Source organism: Natator depressus, chromosome 14, assembly GCF_965152275.1.
Source record: "Natator depressus isolate rNatDep1 chromosome 14, rNatDep2.hap1, whole genome shotgun sequence".
Lineage (NCBI taxonomy): Eukaryota > Metazoa > Chordata > Testudines > Cheloniidae > Natator > Natator depressus.
The window spans coordinates 14,369,371-14,391,365 of NC_134247.1; the positions used below are offsets into that span (position 1 = coordinate 14,369,371).

The 21,995-nt window shown below is 47.9% G+C and overlaps 2 protein-coding genes across 3 annotated transcripts in view; one reads left to right on the forward strand and one right to left on the reverse strand.

Annotated features, from left to right (window-relative positions):
• The first annotated feature begins 3,993 nt into the window (after positions 1-3,993).
• On the forward strand, positions 3,994-14,070 carry OTOP3 (otopetrin 3). Its single transcript, XM_074971120.1, has 6 exons — positions 3,994-4,390; positions 6,466-6,602; positions 8,567-8,625; positions 9,605-9,702; positions 10,793-11,715; positions 13,900-14,070. Exons 1-6 carry the CDS (start codon positions 3,994-3,996, stop codon positions 14,068-14,070), a joined length of 1,785 nt encoding a protein of 594 aa, XP_074827221.1.
• A 5,515-nt stretch (positions 14,071-19,585) lies between these two features.
• HID1 (HID1 domain containing) overlaps positions 19,586-21,995 on the reverse strand; it is a 47,807-nt gene continuing 45,397 nt past the window's right edge. Inside the window, exon 19 of one of the 2 annotated variants that reach the window (XM_074971901.1) lies at positions 19,586-21,926. In XM_074971901.1, coding sequence (XP_074828002.1) covers positions 21,863-21,926 — 64 coding nt within the window. In that variant the 3' untranslated portion in view covers positions 19,586-21,862. The remainder of the gene's footprint in view (positions 21,927-21,995) is intronic. The other variant, XM_074971900.1, reaches the window with a different exon arrangement.

Below are 21,995 nucleotides of genomic sequence, written 5' to 3' on the forward strand. Positions count from 1 at the left end.
TAAATATATAGGCTACCAAATGGTATCTTTGAGTAGCCCAGTGGCCTGCTATGCTTTAAAATGGACATTAGGAAAGGAGCTTGATTACCTATCTAAAATGTTGATTGCCCATACATAAGACATGCCATACCAGAACAGACAGTGGTCCATCTAGCGCTGTATCCTGCTCTGGCAGAGGCCAGTACCAGATGCTTCAGAGGTAAGTGCAGGAAACTGTGTAGTGGATTATTATGAAATAACCTGTTGATTGGGGAAATTTCTTCCTACTCCCACCTCCCCATCAGTTACTGGCCGGCTTATGCCATGAAGCATGATGGTTTATAACATGCAATAATATCTTAAAACACCATTCCTCGGACAGAACTTTGGGGCACTTCCACCCTTGACTTTTTGACAAATAAATAATTCCTGTCCTTGTTTTCTGTGCCTTAGTCAGTTTCTGATCCAGGACAGTACTTTGCATCTCACCCCATGGTTCCTTCCTTTCCTTATCAGTCTCTTGGGAGGGACTTTGTGACTCAGAACTCAAGCATGTTGTAAAAGTGACAACCCCAGAGCTGCAACGCTACCGTTTCTGTTCTTAATAACCTCTCTCCCAGTGTCATTTCACCTCTAGCTGCACCCCATACATTGCACTTGGAGTTTCAGGGAACACAAACTCAGCTAAGAACAGCCCAGTATTGTTCCTGGCTTCCAACCAAAACCAGAAGTCCGCGCACATTTGCCAAAAATATTCCAGTGGTCTAAAGAAACTCACCTTCAGTGGGGCTGGCAGCATACAGCAGGCTGAGAACAAGCGTTGTACAGCTCAGATCAAGATGAGCCCAAAGCACACCTGAGGATCTGAACACCCCAAAATTTTGTGCTATTGGAAATTCAGATCTGGTTCTGAATTCCTCCTTTGGAGCCCATCTCTCATGTCAGGCAGTGATACAGGTAACTTAATCTTCAGGTACTCCCGTGGTTTGGTTTGGAGATGCACCTAAGAGTTTGCCTGTTTATCTGATCATATGTCTAGCCATACTGTGCTACACACTTCTCCTGACCACCATCTCCCAAGATTCATCACCTCTTCTGCTTCTGGCAAGGTTGGAAATACCTTGAGACCATTTTTTCCCATTCTGAGCCAGAACCTCAGCTGGTACAAATTGATATAGCTCCATTGATTTGAAGCTGAGGATCTGGCTGTGTATCCCAACCTTTCCGCTTCCGGAACCCAAGAGAACAGCTCAGAGACGTGCAAACAGCACAACCATGTCTCTAAAAACCTTCAGACTTTGCAGTCTCAGGTAAAACAAGTCCTGGATCCAAACTCACCTGGTTTTGGTATCACCTAAGAAAAAGCCACCTCCCTTTTGGCCTGTTTCTACAGAGAGGCTTGGAGAAAATGAAAAATGGTGGTGGGGGTGAAAAGAGATCCAAACTTTTTTTTCAAAACCAGTTCAGCTGAGGTTCATTCTGAGACCGGGGAGAAAGTTCCGGTTGTTTTAGCCAGCCCAGTTTGCCCATCATCCCCCACCTGGAGCTCCCTTGAGTGCGCCAGTGAGGGAGAAGTGACTTTCAGACACCGTGGAGCTTCAAAAGGCATTAGTCATATGGGCTTGCAGTTTTCACCAGTCAGCACATCCTGTGTAGAGAACTAACAGGCAGTTGACATGGGCTGGCCAGGGTCGATTCCTATTGGCTGCCCTCTGCCGAGCTAATGAGCCTCTCAGCGAGGTCATTAATATAATGACAATAATATTCCAAAAGTAAACAGGCAAAAATCAATGTGCTGTGAGAGCCCAGGTTCCACTTTCCAGTTGGCAGCCCTTGCCTGCCTGTCGCAGCTCTTTAGAGAAGCCTGGAGAGGGCCGGGGCTGAACGGCAGTCATTGCGGGGCGGGGGGTGATTTTAGCTTTGCGTGCCTGGAGAATGTAAAACGGGTCCCACCAGTTGCTGCTTCCACCCTGCGGATCTCACCAGCCGTGTGGAGGTAAGAACGTAATAGAGAGCTCTGGCCAGTATGGACACCTCTTCTCGGCTTCTCCTTTCTCTGGGTCATTCCTGGGAATCGGCGGAAAGGTTGGACGTGGTCCTGCACTTCCTGCCGGGTCCCTTTTCTGCTGGCTTGGGGAATCCTCTCCAGCAGGATGGATGTATTTTGATACTGTTATTCTGGAGGTAGTTCCAGTTAGGAAGTGTCTCCGCCCTGTCTCTCCCTAACACCCCTTGCTCTACGGATCACCCCCTGAGGGAGTGAGGGTGGGATTAGCACCAGCTGCTGAAATTTGTCTCTGAGACTATGTCCTTTCTAAGGATGCCTGGGTCTGGGACCACGTACCCACCCCCGCACAAGCCAGGGGGGATTTATCATCACCCTGATAAAGTGGGGAGAGGGAGGTTCTGGCATTTCCACCCCCCTGACAAAGTGAGAGGTTGGGTTTGTCTTCTATCGCTATGGATCCCTTTCGATCAGAATGAGATTTGTCCAGTGAGGAAGCCCCTGATTGCCCAGGGATCTGCTTTCCCCTGGTGTATTTAAGCTGCCTGGAGCAGCTGAATCAGCCTGGGTCCATTGCTTGGAAGAGACTTCACATGTGTATAAATTACCCCACTAACAGAGCAAATCATGCTGGATCTTTGTATCTAGCCGGGTCTTTTCACCGGCTTTGAACAGAACATTTTCTTAGCTCTCAAGGGCTGCATCATAAGAACTCATTTAAGCACCATTTTAAACATAATTCCCATTTATGGACTGCATTGTCTCTGTCTCGGTGGCTGCTGTTCTCCCACAATTATTGCTGTAAACTCCAGCTAGATCCAAACTGAAAAGTGCCCCGAAGTTTGGGCACGCTCAGACCTGTGGGTGTTGATTTGGGCCCTTCTCTGTTCAAAAATGACCATCTTCTAGGGACAAGCTCCAGGTATTTATTCTACCATCTCCCACTGCATTTCGAGGGGGGAGTGAGAAGAGTCTTCCAGCTCTGCCCCCTCCCTGAGATATGACTTGGGGGTGGGATGGGGGGAGAGGGCAGTCAGGATCTTTTGTTGACAAATTGGTGCAGGCCCGGGAAAGTCTCACACATCTTTGAAATGTGCTTTATGCTCCTCAGACACATGCAGGCTGGTTGTCTCATGCATTCAATAAGAATAGCATGGTGTAATTGTTGGCAGAGAAGGGCCTCAGTCGAAATCTCACAACCAGATAACCCTGAACTTTGGAGAAGTTCTGATCCGGATCCAAACTTTGCGGCTGATCTAGATACTTATCATGAAACAAGCTGAAAACCTGAATGCAGAGGTGGACTTGGAAGAAGTCTGGGGAGCAGGGTGTGAATAGTGCTGCCTGTCTTTGGTACCCCACCCCAATGCCTAAAGGTACCTTAATCAACAACAAAAACTTCAGCTGGCCGCACAGTTCTTCCAAGCACATGTGATGGTCACATGGGAGTATCCAGACTTGACAAAGGGCCAGGATCACACATGCAGAATGCAAAGGATAATGCATGGAACATGCAAACTACCTTTAACCAGACATCTGTTTTCATCTTTCCTTCATTCTGGGGGGATCTTTGCTGGTAAGGGTGAGGCCACTTTTAACATCTGACCCTACAGCTGAGAGGGTCTGGCCGTGAGCCTTTTCCTCCTTCTCTGATCCTGCTGCCCGAGAGGAAAGATGAAATCCTCCCGCAAGCTGCAAAGCATGCACAAGGGGCAGAGGCCCCAAATAAGGAGGGTCCCCAGGGGCACTTGCTTTTCTTGCACTCAAGGCTTATCCTGGGAGGATTTATGTAGATAAATTGTGCCAGGGACTAAACTGAGATCACCAAACTCATCTCACATGTGACTTTTTCTCCATGTGAAGCCAAGTGGCTTAGTATGTAAACAGCAGCAGCCCCTAACATCCTTTCCATTGGTGCTCTTATTAATCTCCATTTGTTTAACCATGCAGGGGATCCCAGCGTGAACTCTTCTTCTGACCAGACAGCAGAAAATCGTGGCTGCTGAGACATGGCTGGCAAGGAAGCTGCACAGCAGAGGCACCTTAACCAGGATACTGATGGTGAAGAGTCAGTGTCAGCGCAGCCCGAAGCCTGGAAGATCCGCTACGAGAAGTCCTGGCTGCACCGGGGCTGCTCCTCTCTGCTCCACAATGACAAGCAGGCTCGGAAGGCCGGGCAGCTGTTCTCGGGGCTGCTGGCCATGAACGTGGTGTTTCTGGGCTGTGCCTTCATAAGCAGCATGGTTTTCAACAGGGTGGCAATTACCTGCCGAGACGTCGGGATCTTCCTCTCCATCCTCAAGATCCTGTCGCTCTGCTGGATCATTTACTACTTGCTGTGTACCAGCAGGAAGCCCCATGCGGTGCTGTACAGGGACTCCCATGCCGGGCCAGTCTGGGTGCAGGGTAAGTGGTACACACAACCCTCTTACCTTTGTTCAGTGCCTCGCACTCAGACCACTTTACACACAAAAGATCACTTCACCCACCATCAAAATGCTGCCACCTCTGGCATGGCAACCCAGCATTTCCTACCGGTTAGCGTGCAGGGAATGAGGCGATCTGGCCTGTCTCAAGCTGTAACCTTGGGCAAGTCACTTCATCTCTTCCCCACCCCCTTTCACCTCCATGTCTCAGTTTCCCCATCTGAATGACTAGGGTCATACGACTTCCCTGCCTCACATGGGTGCTGTGAGGCTTCAGGTCCTGGATGATGGTCAACTGCTTTGAGACCCTCTGATGAAAAGACACCAGGGAAGTGCCAGGGCTGCTGTTCTAAGACAGCCCCGGGCCAGGAGCCCAAGACTCCTGCATGCAGCTGGAGCTCCGGAAGGCATTCAGGACAGCAGAGTGTAACTGTCCACCTTGGAATTTATCCAGGAAACTAACCACATCATCCTTCCCCTTGCAAAGTGAGAGCCTGGGGACCTCACAGGTGTCTACACTGTAACTCAACACCTGCAGCTGGCCCACGTCAGCTGCCTGGGCTAGCAGCGCTCAGGCTGTAGATTGCGGTGTAGATGTTCAGGCTCCGGCTGGAACCCAGGGTCTGGGACTCTCCCCATTCACAGGGTCTATGCTGCAATTTTATAGCCTCGTCGCCTGAACCCGAATCAGCTGCAGGTGTTTCATTGCAGTGTAGACCTACCTTTAGTGATCACAAAGGGGACAGACACCATTACCTCTAACAGCACTTTTTGCAGCAGAGGACTGTCCTCCCCTTCGTGCCATGCTGGCGCACTGGCTCATACGGATTCAAAAGGAAGATTTCTGCTTAGCGAATCCCCTTCTTGCAGCACCGGGGTTTTCCTCGTGGAGCTCCCAGCCAAGTCCTGACCAGGCCCAGCCCGCTTTAGCTTATAAAATGACACCTCCAAATTGCTCTGTCCTTGGTTTGTTAGGACGTTTTAATTAGTGCACAAGCTCAGGAATAAAATGAAGCACTAAGGGCCAGATTTTCAAAGGGTATTTAGGCGCTTAAAGATGCAGTTAGGTGCCTAGGGGGATCCTTAGAAGCCCGTACCTGAGTTCGACACCTACCTCCCCTTGATTTCAATGGGAGTTAAGCACGTTAGGTTGAAATCAGTGGGAGCGAGGGGCCAAGCTAGAGCTGGGAGACAGTTTTTGGCCAAATAATTTAGTTGATTTGCCAAAAAATGCGGTTTGGGGGTTGGCTGAAGCTGTTCGCAAAATTGAGTCAAATTTGGCACATAGTTCTGGAAGGAAAACACCGTCCACATGTTGTGTTGCACCGTGAACTTGAAACAAAAACATTAAAAAAATTTTTTTTGGTTCACCCACCAAACTGAAAACTCAGTTCTTCACTCAGCTCTCCACCAGTGCTGCTGAGAAGCCCAGTAGGGGCATCCTTAAACACCTAAACAGCTTTGAAAATTTGACCCTCAAAGCTTTACTGAGCAATATCCAGCGCAGCTAGATTTCTACACAGAAATCCTCACTCCCAGTGACCTAGTCTCTACTGCTCAGGGCCGGCGCCAGCGTTTTTGCCGCCGAACCCGGAGGCGGAGTGATGGTGCGGCCACCGTATTGCCGCCAGCGACAGAAGAAGAGTCGAATTCCCGCCACCATCGAGGGTGGATTGCCGCCCCAGAGCCCAGCCTCCTGCCGCCCCCCCACACACACATGTAGTCCAGGCAAATGGCATGCGTTGTTCAATAGCTTCATTAGAGACTGAGCCAGTATTGCCAAACCCAAATGTTCAAAAATCGGGATTCAGAGTTCCCCACCCCCCAGACAATCACAGGATTTTCAAATTTTCCCAAATTTCAGGGCACCTGGATCCAGGATTTGAATTCAAGCCCACCCCCGAAGTCCCAAAACTAGAACTCTCCCAGCCCCCCCAAGCACAGGAAGCATGAAAGCAGATGTGGTGATGGTTACTAAACCTGCACCAGTTTCAGCTTACTCCATGTATGGACCCTTGCTCATTTGGTTCGCTGATGGTTTTGCTGTTTGGACAGGGTCTCTAGTGCTGTTTGGAATCTGTGGCATCTTCCTGCATGTGTTCAGGGTTGGATACGACATCAGCCTCATACATTGCAAATCCCAACTGGAAATCCTGTTCCTGTGCATAGACATCATCTTTGTTTGCATTCAGGTATGGAACGTCATCTTTCTCTGGAATCCAGTCCCTCTGCCGTATAGCTGGGAGGCAGGGAAGGGAGGGAGAGATCAGAGATAGGGGTTTCTTGTTAAAGGTATTTTTAGTATCAGTTATTGTTTTAAATACCAAACCACATACATGTGGCACAAATAGTTCTCAAAGACATAAAAGTAAAATGAAATCATTACTGTGATAAAAACAATAAATCTATCATGGAATTTAGCAGAAATTCCCTTACTTCCTTCTGCAAAGTCAGTAAAGAGACAGAGATAAGTGAAAATCTGGTATATTGCCCCTCAACAGCCCAGACAGCTGTCTCTGTACCGATGTCCCCCAGGAAGCTTTTCCATTTGAAATCACGATTTCTCTCTATTAGCAATGGCCAAACCCCAATGGCAAAATCAATTTCCCATTTAAATGATTTAGACGTGCTTTGCAACCAGAAGTTCTGTAAACGACGACATTTCTCTGACCTAAACCATATATGCAAAGTCCCCAGATTCTTTGAGAAGCAAACTCCTGTGCCTAGCAGAGCAAAAGGAAATATAGTTTCAAGTCTCTCTTTTAGGATTAGATTCGTACATACATGCGCCCTCACATTCACACATGTATACAGTTGCACGTTAGCCAGACCTATGGTACATCTATGCTGCATGCTTCCTTTGGCGGCATGTTACATACCCGCGTATCCCCCCAGCATGGGTCTAAGTAGCAGGGTAGATGTTGAGGCACGGCTTAGGCACATAAAGACACCCCTGAAGGGTGCGGGGACATATGCGAGTACAAACCCTACACTTTCTCTACTCTGCCTCCCTGTTTACACTGCAATTTTTAGCAGTGGAGTGTCTGCTGCCTCCCTACTGCTGGAGCCTTTCCCTGCTGCAGAGAAAGACTCTGGCAGCAGGGAAAGGCTCCGGCCAGGGGGTTTCCAAGTTGCTTCCCCCGCACCAGAGCTTTTCCTCCCACCAGTGAAAGGCTTTGGCAACAGGGAGCTGCTGAAGCCTTCTTCCACTGCCTTCCCGCTGCCAGAGGCTTCCACTGATGCATGTTGGCCACACTGTAGTAGTGTGCAACACATCCCTGCTTTTCACTGTGCATGTAGCTACACGTACACCACATGCCGGCAGCACTGGTGTGTAGTGTAGATGTAGCCAGATATGTTCCCCCCCCACACACATATTAATAGGTATTCTGCACATGGTATTAATACTGCGTATGTTATATTAAATATGAATGTGGGACAGTTCTGCTAACTAACTCGTATTCGGCTCACTTCTGTCATGCTATCTATCTATCCCATAATACTCCACAAATCTAAACGTCGCTTTTGGCATTAGCAAATAGGGAACCTGTCAAGGACAAGATACATGAATGGTGTGTCCTAGTACAGGCTGTATTGTGACTTCACGGCCCCTCCTAGCATCTGGAATGTGGGATCCAAAACAAAAGATAAGGCAGGAAGAAGTTAATACAGAACAACAAGGTAAAAAGCTAAATGGAGGATTTTAGTCTTGGGTGATGTATAAAGTGATTTTAGTTTGTAAACCACCAGACTATAAATATGGCCAATTTAAATGCCTACTTCAGAGCGTCCCTTCTGCGTAAGATGAACTGCAGGCTGCCAGAGAGCCGCTTCCTGGAGAGAGCAGAGCAATAGGTATTAAATGGCTAAGATTGGTTATTTGGTCTCTTGAATATTATTTCCAACATCAAACCACAAGTGGAGTCAAACAGCTGACTGCACTTTAGACAGTACGTTTGCCCACATGCAGATGCTGCAAAATGGATGCCTTTGCACACATAAGCTCAAGCACTCCTGCACCCATTCACACACACAGTCACAAGCATTCCCACTCAGACGCTTGCATTTGCACAGGCTCCCGCTCCCGCACATCTTTGCACACACGCCTGATGCCAGGTTTACAATAGGTTCATTTGATTGTTTCTGTTGCTTTCAGACATACCTTTTATGGCGTCACTGTAAGGACTGTACCCAAGTGCAGCACAACCTCACCAGGTAGGACGAGAGAAGGAGGGGCCTTGTTTAATAGTCCTTCATGTTACTTTGAACACTCCCATACCAGGCCTTTCTGACTCCACTTTCCCTTCCTCAGCGGCCCTCCCATGAGCGCCTTATAATCTGCATTTCAGCTTTAAAGATCTTTGTTTCTTAAAACTGAAGGATTTTATATTTAAAAGCAAGGCAGATCAATTTGTCCCTCTTCCAAATGGGCCTCGGATGGGCTTTGCCCTCTGAGCCATTTCTTGTTTGGTCTGTGTGGCATCAGCCGGTTTGATTTCCTAATCCCATCTCCAGTCCACTTGAATTTCCCCAGTGGAGGATAATGACCTAGTCAGCATGAATAGGAGGTTGTAGATTACAGTGGAGAAGCGCAATCCTTGCAGATAGACGTATACAACTGCAGCACACACATTAGAGCTGACATCCATGCCAGTGCTGGGGGCCAGCAGGATTACTGCCAATTCCACCGAGCAGGAAAATTCATAGTTAAAGGATGAGAGATTTCACAAACCAACCCCCAACCTCAAGAATCTTTCTACTGCACGTGCTTGCTGAGGCACTAGGTTTTGACTTGACCTCGCCCATTTTCATTACGTCTACATGGGTTAGCTAGCTTTCTTCTCGCCATCACATGTTCCTGTGACAGCTGCAAGCCCCAATGGGCACAGTTCGCCACTGGTTTAAAAGTTCAGTTGTAAGTCTAGTGCACGTGAGAACCTGTGCCAATTACTGCAAGTGGGAATGGCTATGACTGTGCAGGAATGGGTGTGCTTATGTGTGCAAATACATGAGTGTGCATGCACGAGTGTATGCATAAGCACAGGTGTGGGTGGGTGTGCCCATGTGAGTCCAGGTGGTACCATACAGGATGGAGAATGTGTGTGCGCCATAAAGCAAGGAGGAGCTAAGGGCAAAAGACCATAAGAGACGCTCTCAGGTGACACATTGTAAAAGTGCTCTTCCCCTTTTACAGATGTGGGCTGATGCTGACCATGGCCACAGATCTCCTCCTCTGGCTGTTAGCGGTGACCAACGACTCTATTCACAGGGAAATTGAATCTGCACTCAAAGGTCTTGTGTAGAATTTTCCAGATATGGCTCACTCTTCACTGCTTCTTAATAGGGTGACCAGATGTCCCGTTTTTATAGGGACAGTCCCATTTTTTGCAACCTTTTCTTATATAGGCGCCTATTGCCCCCCACCCCTTGTCCCGTTTTTTCACAGTTGTTGTCTGGTCACCCTACATCTTAATAGCAACAGGTAGGTAGGTAGGATGGAGAATCCATGAGGTCAGCACTAGCCCTTGGCCCCAGCCATTCAGTTTTCTGGATCATCTCCACTGGGATGCATGTCTTCACTAAAGCACAAGGAGTTGGTGTCTGTTTTTCCGGGAAAAGAGGAAGTTTTGCTTAGCTATAGGTTGAGGTCGCCCATAGAGATCTAGATTTTTTTGAATGATTTGTACTGCAGTTTGAGGGTCATTTGGAACGTGATGATTTGCCTGGAAAGCTATTTAGCCACTAAAATTTGGAGATAAAGAGATCTCCTGGGAGAACATCTAGCTAGGGAAGGAAAGAGAATACATGTTACACACAGGGCAAGGTCTACATGTAGTCATGGTCGGGACTGGGTCCGGTCTCTCCTTCCCGAGAGAGAGAGAGATCCCCATCAGTTCCCTACATAACTAATTCATCATGACACAGCAGAAACCTCAAATCCTCAGGTAGATGTTGTAGACCTTTACCAGGGGGTCTTAACCTCCCAGATGCATGTGAAGAGAGTTTAGTGGATTGAGCAGGGAGATAGGAACCAGAAAAGCCTTAGCACTGATCCTGGCTTTGCCACTGGCATGCTGTGTGGCCTTGGATAGGTGACTTCACCTGTCTGTGTCTTGTACAAATGGAGAAACTAATATTACCCCTCTTCCAGGGTGGACTGGGAGGTCTGGTTATTTGAGCATGGGAAGGGCAAAGTGTTATTATACTGAACACCTCCCCCCCCCCCAGTCTTAAAGGCTCACTTGGCTTCATGCAGATCATTAGGCTTTCTGGGGCAGGCAGGTATGTAGGAACTCACTGCAGGTAGCCAGGAAATAGACAAAAAAACTTCCCAGGCTACTCGTGCCTCCCAAATGACCCCCTTCCTCTTCCCTCACTCCAGGCAACAAGACCACCTCATGCATGTGTCCAAACACAACAGCCTGCCGCATCTTCCAGAAGGGCTACATCTTGCTGTACCCCTTCAATATGGAATACTGCCTCATCGGCAGCACCATGCTGTTCGTCATGTGGAAGAACGTGGGTAGGCACATCCCTCCCCAACAGGCCATTCACGCCAAGCCCAAGTTCAAGCTCCGTGGCGTCTTTTACGGGCTGGTGCTGGGCATATCTGCATTGTTGCTTGGGATCTGCATCTTCCTGACCTACCAGATCCAGGCTACGAGCTCAGCGCCTAGCCAGGAGACCTTTGTGATGTATTATTCCTACCATGTCGTGCTTCTACCAACAATGATTGTGAGTGCTTTGGCTGGGACGGTCATCCATCGCTTGGAAGAGCGTGAGCTAGATACTCTGAAAAACCCAGCCCGAAGCTTGGATGTAATCCTGCTTATGGGAGCAGCCCTAGGCCAGATTCTCATTTCTTACTTCTCCATTGTTGCCATTGTGGCCACCAACCCCGGAGACCTGCTGAACAGACTCACCCTGACCTACGCGGTCAGCCTCATCATTCAGCACATCACGCAGAACATCTTCATTATTGAGGGGCTTCACCGGCAGCCTTTGGTGGAGGATCCTGGTGCCAACCTGGCTGGGCCCCACATACAGCACTCAGGTCCATCCAGTGAAGAGACGGCCGTGTCACACACCATCCAGGAGCCCATGCCGCCCCCTGGCAATGAAGAGACGGTGGCAAAAGAAGGCGAGAAGCGTGAAGGCTGTGACCCGAGAAGAGTTTACCCACTAGAGATACGAGAGGAGATCAGGAGGGTTTCGCATGCCAACAGCCATACCTATGGCCACCTGAACTGGAAGAGAAAAGCCCTAAAGGAGATCTCAATCTTCCTGGTCTTGTGCAACATCATAGTGAGTATCCCTCTGGAATGAGAATGAGTATACCAGAGAACACCTTGGTTCTACATTTTCTCTCTCTCACACACACACCTGTCCACCCCTACCTTCTCTTTCCTTTGAACCATCCATCCTTCCTTCATCCACATTTCCTAGGCCTGCTAGTAAACTCTTACACACCAGGACTGAGGCTCGTGCTACCATGCAGACAAGGTTTCCTGTTAGCCTCTCACTTCCTTGACCCTTTTTAAAGTGAATGACTCCAGCATGGAGGGATTTTCTGTACATGGGTCGGGGGGGAGGGGGGAAGATTTTCACAGAACGTAGGCAGCTAAAAACCCCTCAGATGCCCTGATTTTAGGTATATTAGACGTTATTAGACACATTTGGTGTTGAATAAAAAGTGCCTAACGAGGAAAGTGGGAAGCACAGCGGATAGTAGTGGGTCCTTGTCATCAAGAGTCTCCAGTATTAGGACCTGTCTGCAATGACATCTGTGCCCACACAGCCAGATACAACACATTCCCATTGAACGGAGCAGGCAGGACCTTAACCACATCCTTGAACTGTGATTAAAACTTTGGACAGAGCTATAACATTGGCTTGAGGATGCGATTAAAACTTGGGTAGTTCCCACCTGTCATGGTTACCAGGCTAGCTGTACTGCTGTCCCTTCTCAGAGTGTCTTCGAGTGCACACCCACGGGGGTCAGGCCTTTACCACTCCCCAGGTGGAATTCTGCAGTCCGCCCACGCTTAGACCAGGACCTGGGATACATCCCCCGGTACCAACTGTGACTGATTCTGCAGTGGGCTGGGCCGTGCAAGGATGGCTCATTGGGAGCCTGTGGCAGTGTGCATTTGCAGGGAGACAGAAGCAACTTCTTCAAAACAAAGCGTGATTTATTCTGCCCCCTAAGGTACACAGTGCTAACAGAAGTAGATTTAAAGACCTACTTGCATAGTCCTTTACCCAACTTCCACCTCTCCAGCCAAAGCTCCGACAGGTCTGGCTGATTCCCCATCTCGGAGTTGGGAGAAACCGCTCATTGCTTCCAGCCTGCTTCCTCTGCCTCTGAGTGAGTCCTCTCAGCTTTTTCAGTGATACATCCTGGCCAGCTTTTCTCAACTCATCCCCTTGCAAAAATCCCCCCTTTTCTGCAATGGACACCTTTTTAACAGGTCTTTGGATGCCAGGCTTAGCCTTGGGAAGAGTAAAACATCCTAGCCTGGATGAAGTCAGCGAGGTAACTTCTGCTGCCAGCTGTTGGCCCGGCCTTTGTTATCTTAACTCCGTTGAAGCTGGGGACCTGAGAGGCTGTCAGTGTTTTACCCGGCCTGCTCAGTTCTATAACTCCCCCTTCACAGCCACCTGTGAGTTCGCTCTATGCATGCAGTCAGGCCACAATACAACAGGGAAACCGAGTCATGCAAAATAGTCATAAAAATGCTACCTTTTCCAAGTTCCTCATGCCAGATGCATGAGAAAAGCTGAACCAGGGTATGGGGGCAACTGTGTTGTTACTAGGTCTCCAGGCGGGGTTATATTAGAGACATGGTTTTACTTGGCAGAGACTGCAGTAGTGTAAGGGGAGGAAACATCCCTCTGAGGTGTCTTCTGTTAGGGAGATGACTTGCTCCATTAATCAGAGATACACCAGTGACTGCCTCAGCCAGCCCTGTGTCCATTAGGCTTTTGAGCCTACCCAGTGCCATGGACTATGCTGAATATATATAGGACAGTGATTCTCAACCAGGGGTACACGTACCTCTGAGGGTACACAGTGATCTTCCATGGGGTACATCAACTCAGCTAGATATTTGCCTAGTTCTACAACAGGCTACATAAAAAGCATTAGCGAAGTCCGTACAAACTAACATTTCAGACAATGACTTGTTTATACTGCTCTACATACTATACACTGAAATGTAAGTACAATATTTATATTCCAATTGATTTTAGAATTATATGGTAGCAATGAGAAAGACAGCAATTTGTCAGGAATAGTGGGGCTGTGACACTTTTGTATTTTTATGTCTGATTTTGTAAGCAAACCTTCTTTAAGTGAGGTGAGACTTGGGGGGACACAAGACAAATCAGACTCCTGAAAGGGGAACGGTAGTCCGAGAAGGTTGAGAGCCACTGATATAGGACACCCTAACCTCCTCTGACCTCTGCTCTTTATAACCACCCTTCTAGCTGTGGATCATGCCCGCATTCGGGATGCACCCCGCCTTCGAGAATGGACTGGAGAAGTCGTTTTATGGTTACTCCACCTGGTTTGCCATTGTGAACTTCGGCCTGCCCATGGGCGTGTTCTACAGAATGCACTCTGTCGGGGGGCTCCTGGAGGTTTGTGTGTCATCCTGAACCAGGTCCAACCCTCCCTCGCCCAGTGGGGGAGGGAGAAATGGAGCTGAAACAACAGCAGTAGCCATATGGGGGAGACCTGGGAACAAAGGCACAGATACTGCCAGCTCACTTTCATTTTGACTCCTCTGAGCCCTATTTCTTGCAGAGTTTCAGCTGAAAGGGAAGTTGTTTTGTGTTTTGAACATGCTGGTGTCAACTTTCTCCGTAGAAAAACAAAACAATCTAGACCGGGCTGTAAAATACCTTACTGCTCAGCGGAAACAAGCTAGTGCCAGAATAATAGGTTTAGGTATAATAGGTATAATGGGACTTTAACGAGCTCCACCTTCAACCCTCTGAACATAAGAGCAACAGCATCATGCACAGACTGAAATGCACTCCACAGAACCTCTGAAATCAAGGGCAGGAACCCTATCAGCAATCTGAGGAAGAGGCCACAGAAATACCTGAAGTACATGCCCCATGGTCAAGCAAAAACGAATAAAAATGCCCACTTTTCACATGGATGCATGGAAGTATAAGGTTTGTATGAGCACCTACGGAGCACAGTGTAGTAGTTAGAGCAGATCCGGGTTCTGCTCCTGATTCTGACACTAACTCTATATGTAACCTTGGGCCAGGTGCTCAAAGATATTTAGTTCTTTAAGGACTTGTCTACACTTGAAATGCTACAGTGGCGCAGCTGCATCTGTGCTGATGTAGTGCTTCAGTGTAGATGCTACCTGTGCTGGCAGGAAGGGATTCCCCATTGGCATAGGTAATCCACTTCCCTGAGAGGCAGTAGCAAAGTTAACAGAATTCTTCTGCCAGCCTACAGCTGCCTACACCAGGGGTTAGGTCGATTTAACTTTGCCACTCAGGGGGGTGGATTTCTCACACCCTTGAGCGATGTAGCTGGGTCGACCTAACTTGTAGTGTAGACCTGGCCTTACTCCCACTGAATTCAATGAGACTTGGGGCTGGTCTACACAGAAAACATACAGCGGCATAGCTACATCTCTTGGGGGCGTGGATTTTTCGTTACGCCGACTTACCCCCGGTGTAGGCCGCGTTAGGCGGATGGAAGAATTCTTCCGTTGCCCTAGCCCCCGCCTCTCAGGGAGGCAGATTAATTACCGCGACTGGGGAACCCCTCCCATCGCTGTAGGAGCATCTACCCAGCACACCTGGAGCACCAAAGCTGTGCTGTTATAGTGTTTTAAGTGTAGACACAGCCTAAGGCACCTGAATACTCTGGAGGATCTGGGCCTCTGGGATCAGTTTTCAGAAGTACTGAGCACCCGCAACTCTAACTGAAGTCAAAGGGAGCTATGGGCACTCAGCATCTCTGGAAATCAGGCCATAAACAGCTCTGTGCCTCTATGTCCCCATCTGTAGAATGGGAATGAAACCACTTACCCCGTTGAAGTGGGCTCAGTGAACGTTCTGACAGGCATTTCGAGCGCCGCTGGTGAAAAGCGCTAGAGAAGCATTATCGTTACCACTTAGCTTAAACTTGACATTCCTCATTCCTGCTTTTTACTGAGTGTATTTCTTGTTCTTTCATGAAATGGAATTGGCTCATCCTTTTGCGCTAGTGAAAATCACACCATTGCATGCACGTTTTGAAAGCCTAGCTAGGGGCAGTTCCCTGGCCTGTGTTATACAGGAGGTCGGACTAGATGATCACAATGGTCCCTTCTGGCCTTGGAATCTATGAAAGCCCTAAAATAAGCTACTAATAATGCTACTGTCGCCCCCACCCCCCTTTGTGCTTTCCACAGTCTGTACAGGAGGTAACAATGTGCATTAACTTGTGTGCAAATCAGGGAGTAAAAATACACAGCATCATGTTTGATGAGAAACACATCAGGTGTTTGATTAACCAAAGGCGCTTAGGTGGGGAACTGGGATGCACAGAGGCTAGTGGTTGGCCTCGTGATCGAGGGCCTCAAGCACTGAGCTCAGTGAATAGAAATAAAGACAATTTGAACAGCCATGTTTTGCTGGTGCAGTCTTTGTTTTACCTTTTGCTCACAGAGCCTGATCTAAAGCCCACTGAAGTCATTGGAAAGACCCGCCCCCATTCGTTGCAACAGGCTTTGGATCCAGGCCTTCCCATGTACAAAGATTATATAAAGATTTAAGGGCAGGTCCCAATTTTACAATCAATCCATCTTTCTTGCTATCAAAAGCCTTCATGTCACTTAACCAAGGCTGATGGATTAAAGTGCAAATACCCCTACCTTCACTGCTCCCATTCTACATAAATCAGTCTAAAGAAGGGTTTGGCTAGTGTGACAGGGCAAGGCCAGATGGCTATGGAAAAGTAGTGGGAGATAGATATATTAGCTCCAGGCTAAACAAATCCCTAGTACCAGGATAAGTGAAATGGCAGCTGCTCCAGGTCAATTAAGACACCTGGGACCAATTAAGAACTTTCCAGAAGGCAGGGAGAAGGCTAGGTTGATTGGGACACCTGAAGCCAATCAGGGGCTGGCTGAAACTAGTTAAAAGCCTCCCAATCAGTCAGGTGGGTGTGCGTGTCAGGAGCTGTGGGAGGAAGTTGTGCTGTTGGAGAGGCTGAGTAGTACACACCATATCAGGAACGAGGAAGGAGGCCCTGAGGTAAGGGTGAAGTGGAGCTTGAGGAAGTAAGGGCTGCTGTGGGGGAAGTAGCCCAGGGAATTGTACATGTCATGTTTCTAAAAGGTCAGCTACCATAGCTGATACTATTAGGGTCCCTGGGCTGGAGCCCAGAGTAGAGGGTGGGCCCGGGCTCCCCCCACCTTTGCCACCTGATTAATCACTGAGACTGGGAGACAACAGAGACTGTGCAAGGAAGGATAACTTTTCCTCACCTCCCTCGCTGGCTTATGATGAAAATGGCTCAGTAGAGAGAGAAGGGTTACATGGAGGGTCACAGTGAGCCTCTGAGGCTAGTGAAATCCACCAGGAAACGCGGGACGCACGGAGGCAAGGTCAAAGCTTTGTCACACTAGGTTCAGAGCTTGGATTCTCAGAGATGCAGCCTTGTATAAAAACAAACTCCCTACAAGCCACCATCAGGGGCAGAGAGAGCTAATGGTGCTCGGAAATGCCTCTCCAAAGAACCCCTAACACTGGCATCCCAGTGGGTACTGATCACAATTACGGCAACTAGTCTGGAAGTTACAAGTGAGACAGGTCAAGTGAGCATGGACTTTGCCTCAAATACTTTTACTAAACCTTATGTCAACAAGAAACGGCAGGAGAAATTACAACTGAATAAATTAGGCACCAATAAAGTTAATTATTACTTCCATTTCAGTTTGTACCAGGAATCTCACCCAAAGGAACACAGCAGAGGTCTTTTCCTTTCAAATGAAAACAAGCTCTCAAACCTGCTCCCTTGTTTGCAAAAGATACTGGAGCAACAAATGATGTGTGTGACTGGGGAAGAAGACAATTACTTTGGCTCTGCTACATCAGCTCAAACCCAAGGGCACGATTGAGTTGACAGGGCCTAGCTGATCAGGGAGTTCTGGAGGCCTAACACTGAGATACAAATACTGGCACTTTGCGGGCATGTCTACACAGCAAAAACACATCCGTGGCAGTGAGTCTCTGAGTCCAGGTCTACAGACTCAGGCTCGCGGGGGTCACACTATGTTGTATAGATGTTCCTGCTCAGGTTGGAGCTTGGGCTCTAAGACACATCCCCCTCAGAGCCCAAGTGGAAACTTCTAAGTGGCTATTTTTAGTGTCATAGCACAAGCCCTGCAAGTCAAGTCTGTAGACCCAGTTCTGAGGGCCGTTGCCACGGGGGAGTTAGCAGCATAGATATACCCTGTATGTACAATGAACATTTACACACAGCATGAGAGGGAAACTGGGATGTGGTCTCAGTGGGAGATTTTTATATACACAGAGAACATGAAACAATGGGAGTTACCATACACACTGTAACGAGAGTGACCAGGTAAGGTGAGTTATTACCAACAGGAGAGCGGGGAGGGGACCTTTTGTAGTGATAATCAAGGTGGGCCGACTGGAAATGGCCCACCTTGATTATCAATACAAAAGGTCCCCCCTCCCCGCCCCGCCATTCTCCTGCTGGTAATAGCTCACCTTACCTGATCACTCTCGTTACAGTGTGTATGGTAACTCCCATTGTTTCATGTTCTGTGTATATAAAATCTCCCCACTATATTTTCCACTGTATGCATCCGATGAAGTGAGCTATAGCTCATGAAAGCTTATGCTCTAATAAATTTGTTAGTCTCTAAGGTGCCACAAGTACTCCTTTTCTTTTTACCTATGAAGTATCACTGACCAGTGATAAAGAGGCCAATAACCAATCAGCTCTGGAACATAGGAACTGCCATACTAGATTGGACTAATGGTCCAGCTACACCAGTATCCTGCATCTGACAGAGACAAGCATCAACTGCTTCAGAAGGTACAAGAAACCCCCTAATGGACAATGCTAGAATACCCTGCCCAGAGGGGAGGTTTCTCTCTAACCATAGGTAGTTTGTTAAGCTCTGAGGCACAGAATTTATATCCCCCAAATTAGATAGGACAACAAAAATCAAAACTCTAGGTGGAAAGGATCCGGGGGTTTATAGTGGATCACAAATTGAATGAGTCAACACTGTGATGCAGTTGTGAAAAAGGCTAATATCATTCTGGGATGTATTAAAAGGAGTGTCGTATGTAAGACACGGGAGGTAACTGTCCCGATATACTCAGCACTGACGAGGCCTCTGCTGAAGTACTGTGTCCAGTTCCAGGTCCCACATTTTAAGAAATAGGTGGACAAATTGGAGAGAATCCAGTGGAGAGCTACAACAATGATACAAGGTTTAGAAAACCTGACCTATGAAGAACGGTTAAAAAACTGGGCATTTTTAGTCCTGAGAAAAGAAAACTGAGAGGGGACCTGATAAGTCTTCAAATATGTAAAGGGCTGTTACAAAGAGAACAGTGATCAATTGTTCTCCATGTCTACTGAAAGTAGGTCAAGAAGAATTAATCTGCAGCAAAGGAGATTTCGGTTAAAAGTTAGGGGGAAAAAATCTAAATATAAGGATAGTTAAGATCTGGAACAGGCTTCCAAGTGAGGTTGTGGAATCCCCAACACTGGAGGTTTTTAAAAACAGGTTGAACAAACACCTGTCAGGGTTGGTCTAGGTTTACTGGATCCTGGCTCAGTGCAGGGGGCTGGACTTGATGACATCTCAAGGTCCCTTCTAGCCCTATATTTCTATAGTTCTATGTACTCATTCATATAAGTATCTAATCCTGTGTTGGAATCCTGTGAAGCCCTTGGCCTCAGTCATTTTAACAGACCCTATTCACAGCATATCAAAGGCCGGGAATGCACAGGTCAGGTAAGTTTACTAGTGATAACCAGGTGGGAAGCCACCCATTGCAAAGGAAACCAGGACACCATATCCTCCAGTCACATAAATCATGCAGTAGGCCCCCAGAAGTAACATAAAGAAGATCATAATCCCCCTCTGGGACAGACAGAGTCAAAGCAGGTGCCATGTTTAAGATAATTTTATATCTCTATAGGTTAGCAAATAGTTTACAGTGCAATTTGATTTCCATGGAACAAAGACTGAACTTGAAACATCAAGGAACATAAAACTGCAGAGGAACTCACAAAGGAACAGAAGATACACAAAGCAAACTGAAAGGACGGAAGATACCACAAAACCAGTGTGCATGACAGGGGCAGGGGAAAAGCAAGCATCCAGGACACAAGTAGTCCCTTGTCCAGCTGTGATGTGCAGGTGCGGTACAATCAGAGGTCAGCCCATCACAGGGCTCCATCAATCACATTCTTCAGATGAGAGATATTCCAAGCAAAATAGAGACTTCAATCTGTAAATGTCTTTATACAGATGCGGGGGAGGTGGCAGAAATGACGACAAAATGCATTGGGGGTGAAGAGAAAAAAGGTTCCCTTCATCTATCTCTTGTCCTTCAAGGATATTCCAGGCTATACGCCAGTACCAAACTGGGCTGGGGGTTTTAGTCCAGTTCCAGCACCACAGGAGGGGGACTGCTTTGATACTAGATCAGTGAGCTACCCATACTAAACCAGAAAGACGGCTACTGCACGGCGGCTGCCCATACCACAGCATGGACCTCCTCGTAAGGGGAAGAGCTACAGGGTGGCTGCCCCATAACACATCTGCCCCCTGCATACGGGGGCATGGAGAATGGTTTACATGGAGTCATCTACAGCAGTGGTTCTAAAACTAGGGATCAAGAATGGCTGTCCTTGGTGGTCTGCAGAACGAAACACTAAGGACTAAGCAGGAGGGGAGTTAGAACTTGGTCCGTGAAAGGATCCCTCTCATCCTGTGGCTCATGTCTGCACCATGAGGACCTTCCAGTGGAACAGAAACACCTCTGACTCACACCCTAATCTATAGAACTGCAACCCTGCACTGCTGCATCAAGCACAGCTTCACAATATCTTGTGATTGAGGCAGATGATCTCCCAATATCCCAGCAAACTATAGGTTCCCACACTTACCATGCCTGGGATCCAATACAGTCTAGCTTTTTTAATCCAGAAGCCATCAAGGCCTCCTGAAGGATCCAACTTCACTCCAGTGGTCACTCCCACCAGTGCCTAGCTGCTTTTCTCCTGCTGCCTTCAACATGCTGCTTAAGACTTCCCTGAGACCTTCCTTCAGCCCCTTGCCCTGAAAAAGCAGTGCACAACTGATCCCTTCCACCATTCCCCACATGCCAGGACAACATGCCCAGCAAGGAAGATGGGATATAGCTTTTTCCAAGGCTAGACAATGGTGACCCTTCAATCAACTGGAATGGAGGGCGACACAAACTGTTCCTTTCTCCTTGCAAGGAAAAGCCTGCTGATGCCTACAGGTCCAGCCCTTTCCTCCTAGCCTTTGCACTGACCCCCTTAGTCTGAGTAAGGTATTCAAACTGGCTTCAGACACATACACTCTGGTCATTTAAAGAGCCCATCTCTAAGGGCACAGCATCATTCCCGGTCTGCAAACCTCCAGGGCAGTGCGTGACAAAGTGGGGAGGAAGGGGAAAGGACAGAGCTCTGGACTCCGCACTGAAGCACTGGCTTACAGCAACCAAAGAAGGGGAAGGAAAGAGGGACTCAAAACACAGACATGAAGTGGATGAACAAATAGATTCCCTTTAGCATTCCCTTTTCATTCAGCTGGTAAATAAAGATCCTCCAGCCCTGCCATGGACAGTGAGGAGAGGCAGCAGCAAGACGACCTGAAACCTAATGGAGTCTTGGAATAAATTCTTTGGAAAAGAACCACAAAAACTATGTATTTCTACAATAAAAAAAAAGCACCTCCTGCAGCAGCAGCAGCTTCCCTCGCTGACCCAGTTTAACTCTTTACATTCAGAGTCTTTTAATCAAATGCTGAATCTGACCAGTGGGTGAGGGAGCGGAGGTCATAGCCTCCAGCTGGTCAGGTTCAGGTTTATCTCCAGACCAAAGCCAGGAGTGAGAGAATGACAGAAGAGCTAAGAACGGTCTGGTTTCTAGTGCAACAACCACAATGGACACTCCTTAGGTATCTTTCACTCAGGGTTCCTGGGGAGGGGTAGGAAGGGAGGTGGGCTAAGGGGCAGGTATCTCTGAGCAGACCCTGATTAAAGCTTAAAATGACAGGTAGGTAAATGGAAGTGATTGTCCTTTTGGTCTCTCAGCTGGCTGTGAAATGCACGAATAGCTGTGATGGAGCAGTGCACAGTGAGGTCCTTGTTTCCAGTGTTTCTCTCTTAGCAGAGGTAAGTGCATTCTCTCATCTTAGACTCGCTGAATTTCAAATAGCTTCACGTCTGTGTCATACCAGACGGGGGGATCCACATTCCTGGAAGAGAAGAAGACGGTCACGTCACTTGCCATGAAACAAAATAATGTCAATGGCACTCAAATCTTG

Bases quoted from the DNA above. Each gene is read 5' to 3' on its own strand.
- OTOP3 (XM_074971120.1), top strand. From the start codon at position 3,994: ATGGCTGGCAAGGAAGCTGCACAGCAGAGGCACCTTAACCAGGATACT. The intron at 4,391-6,465 runs GTAAGTGGTACA...CTGTTTGGACAG, and splicing joins CGGGCCAGTCTGGGTGCAGG to GGTCTCTAGTGCTGTTTGGA. The intron at 6,603-8,566 runs GTATGGAACGTC...TGTTGCTTTCAG, and splicing joins TCATCTTTGTTTGCATTCAG to ACATACCTTTTATGGCGTCA.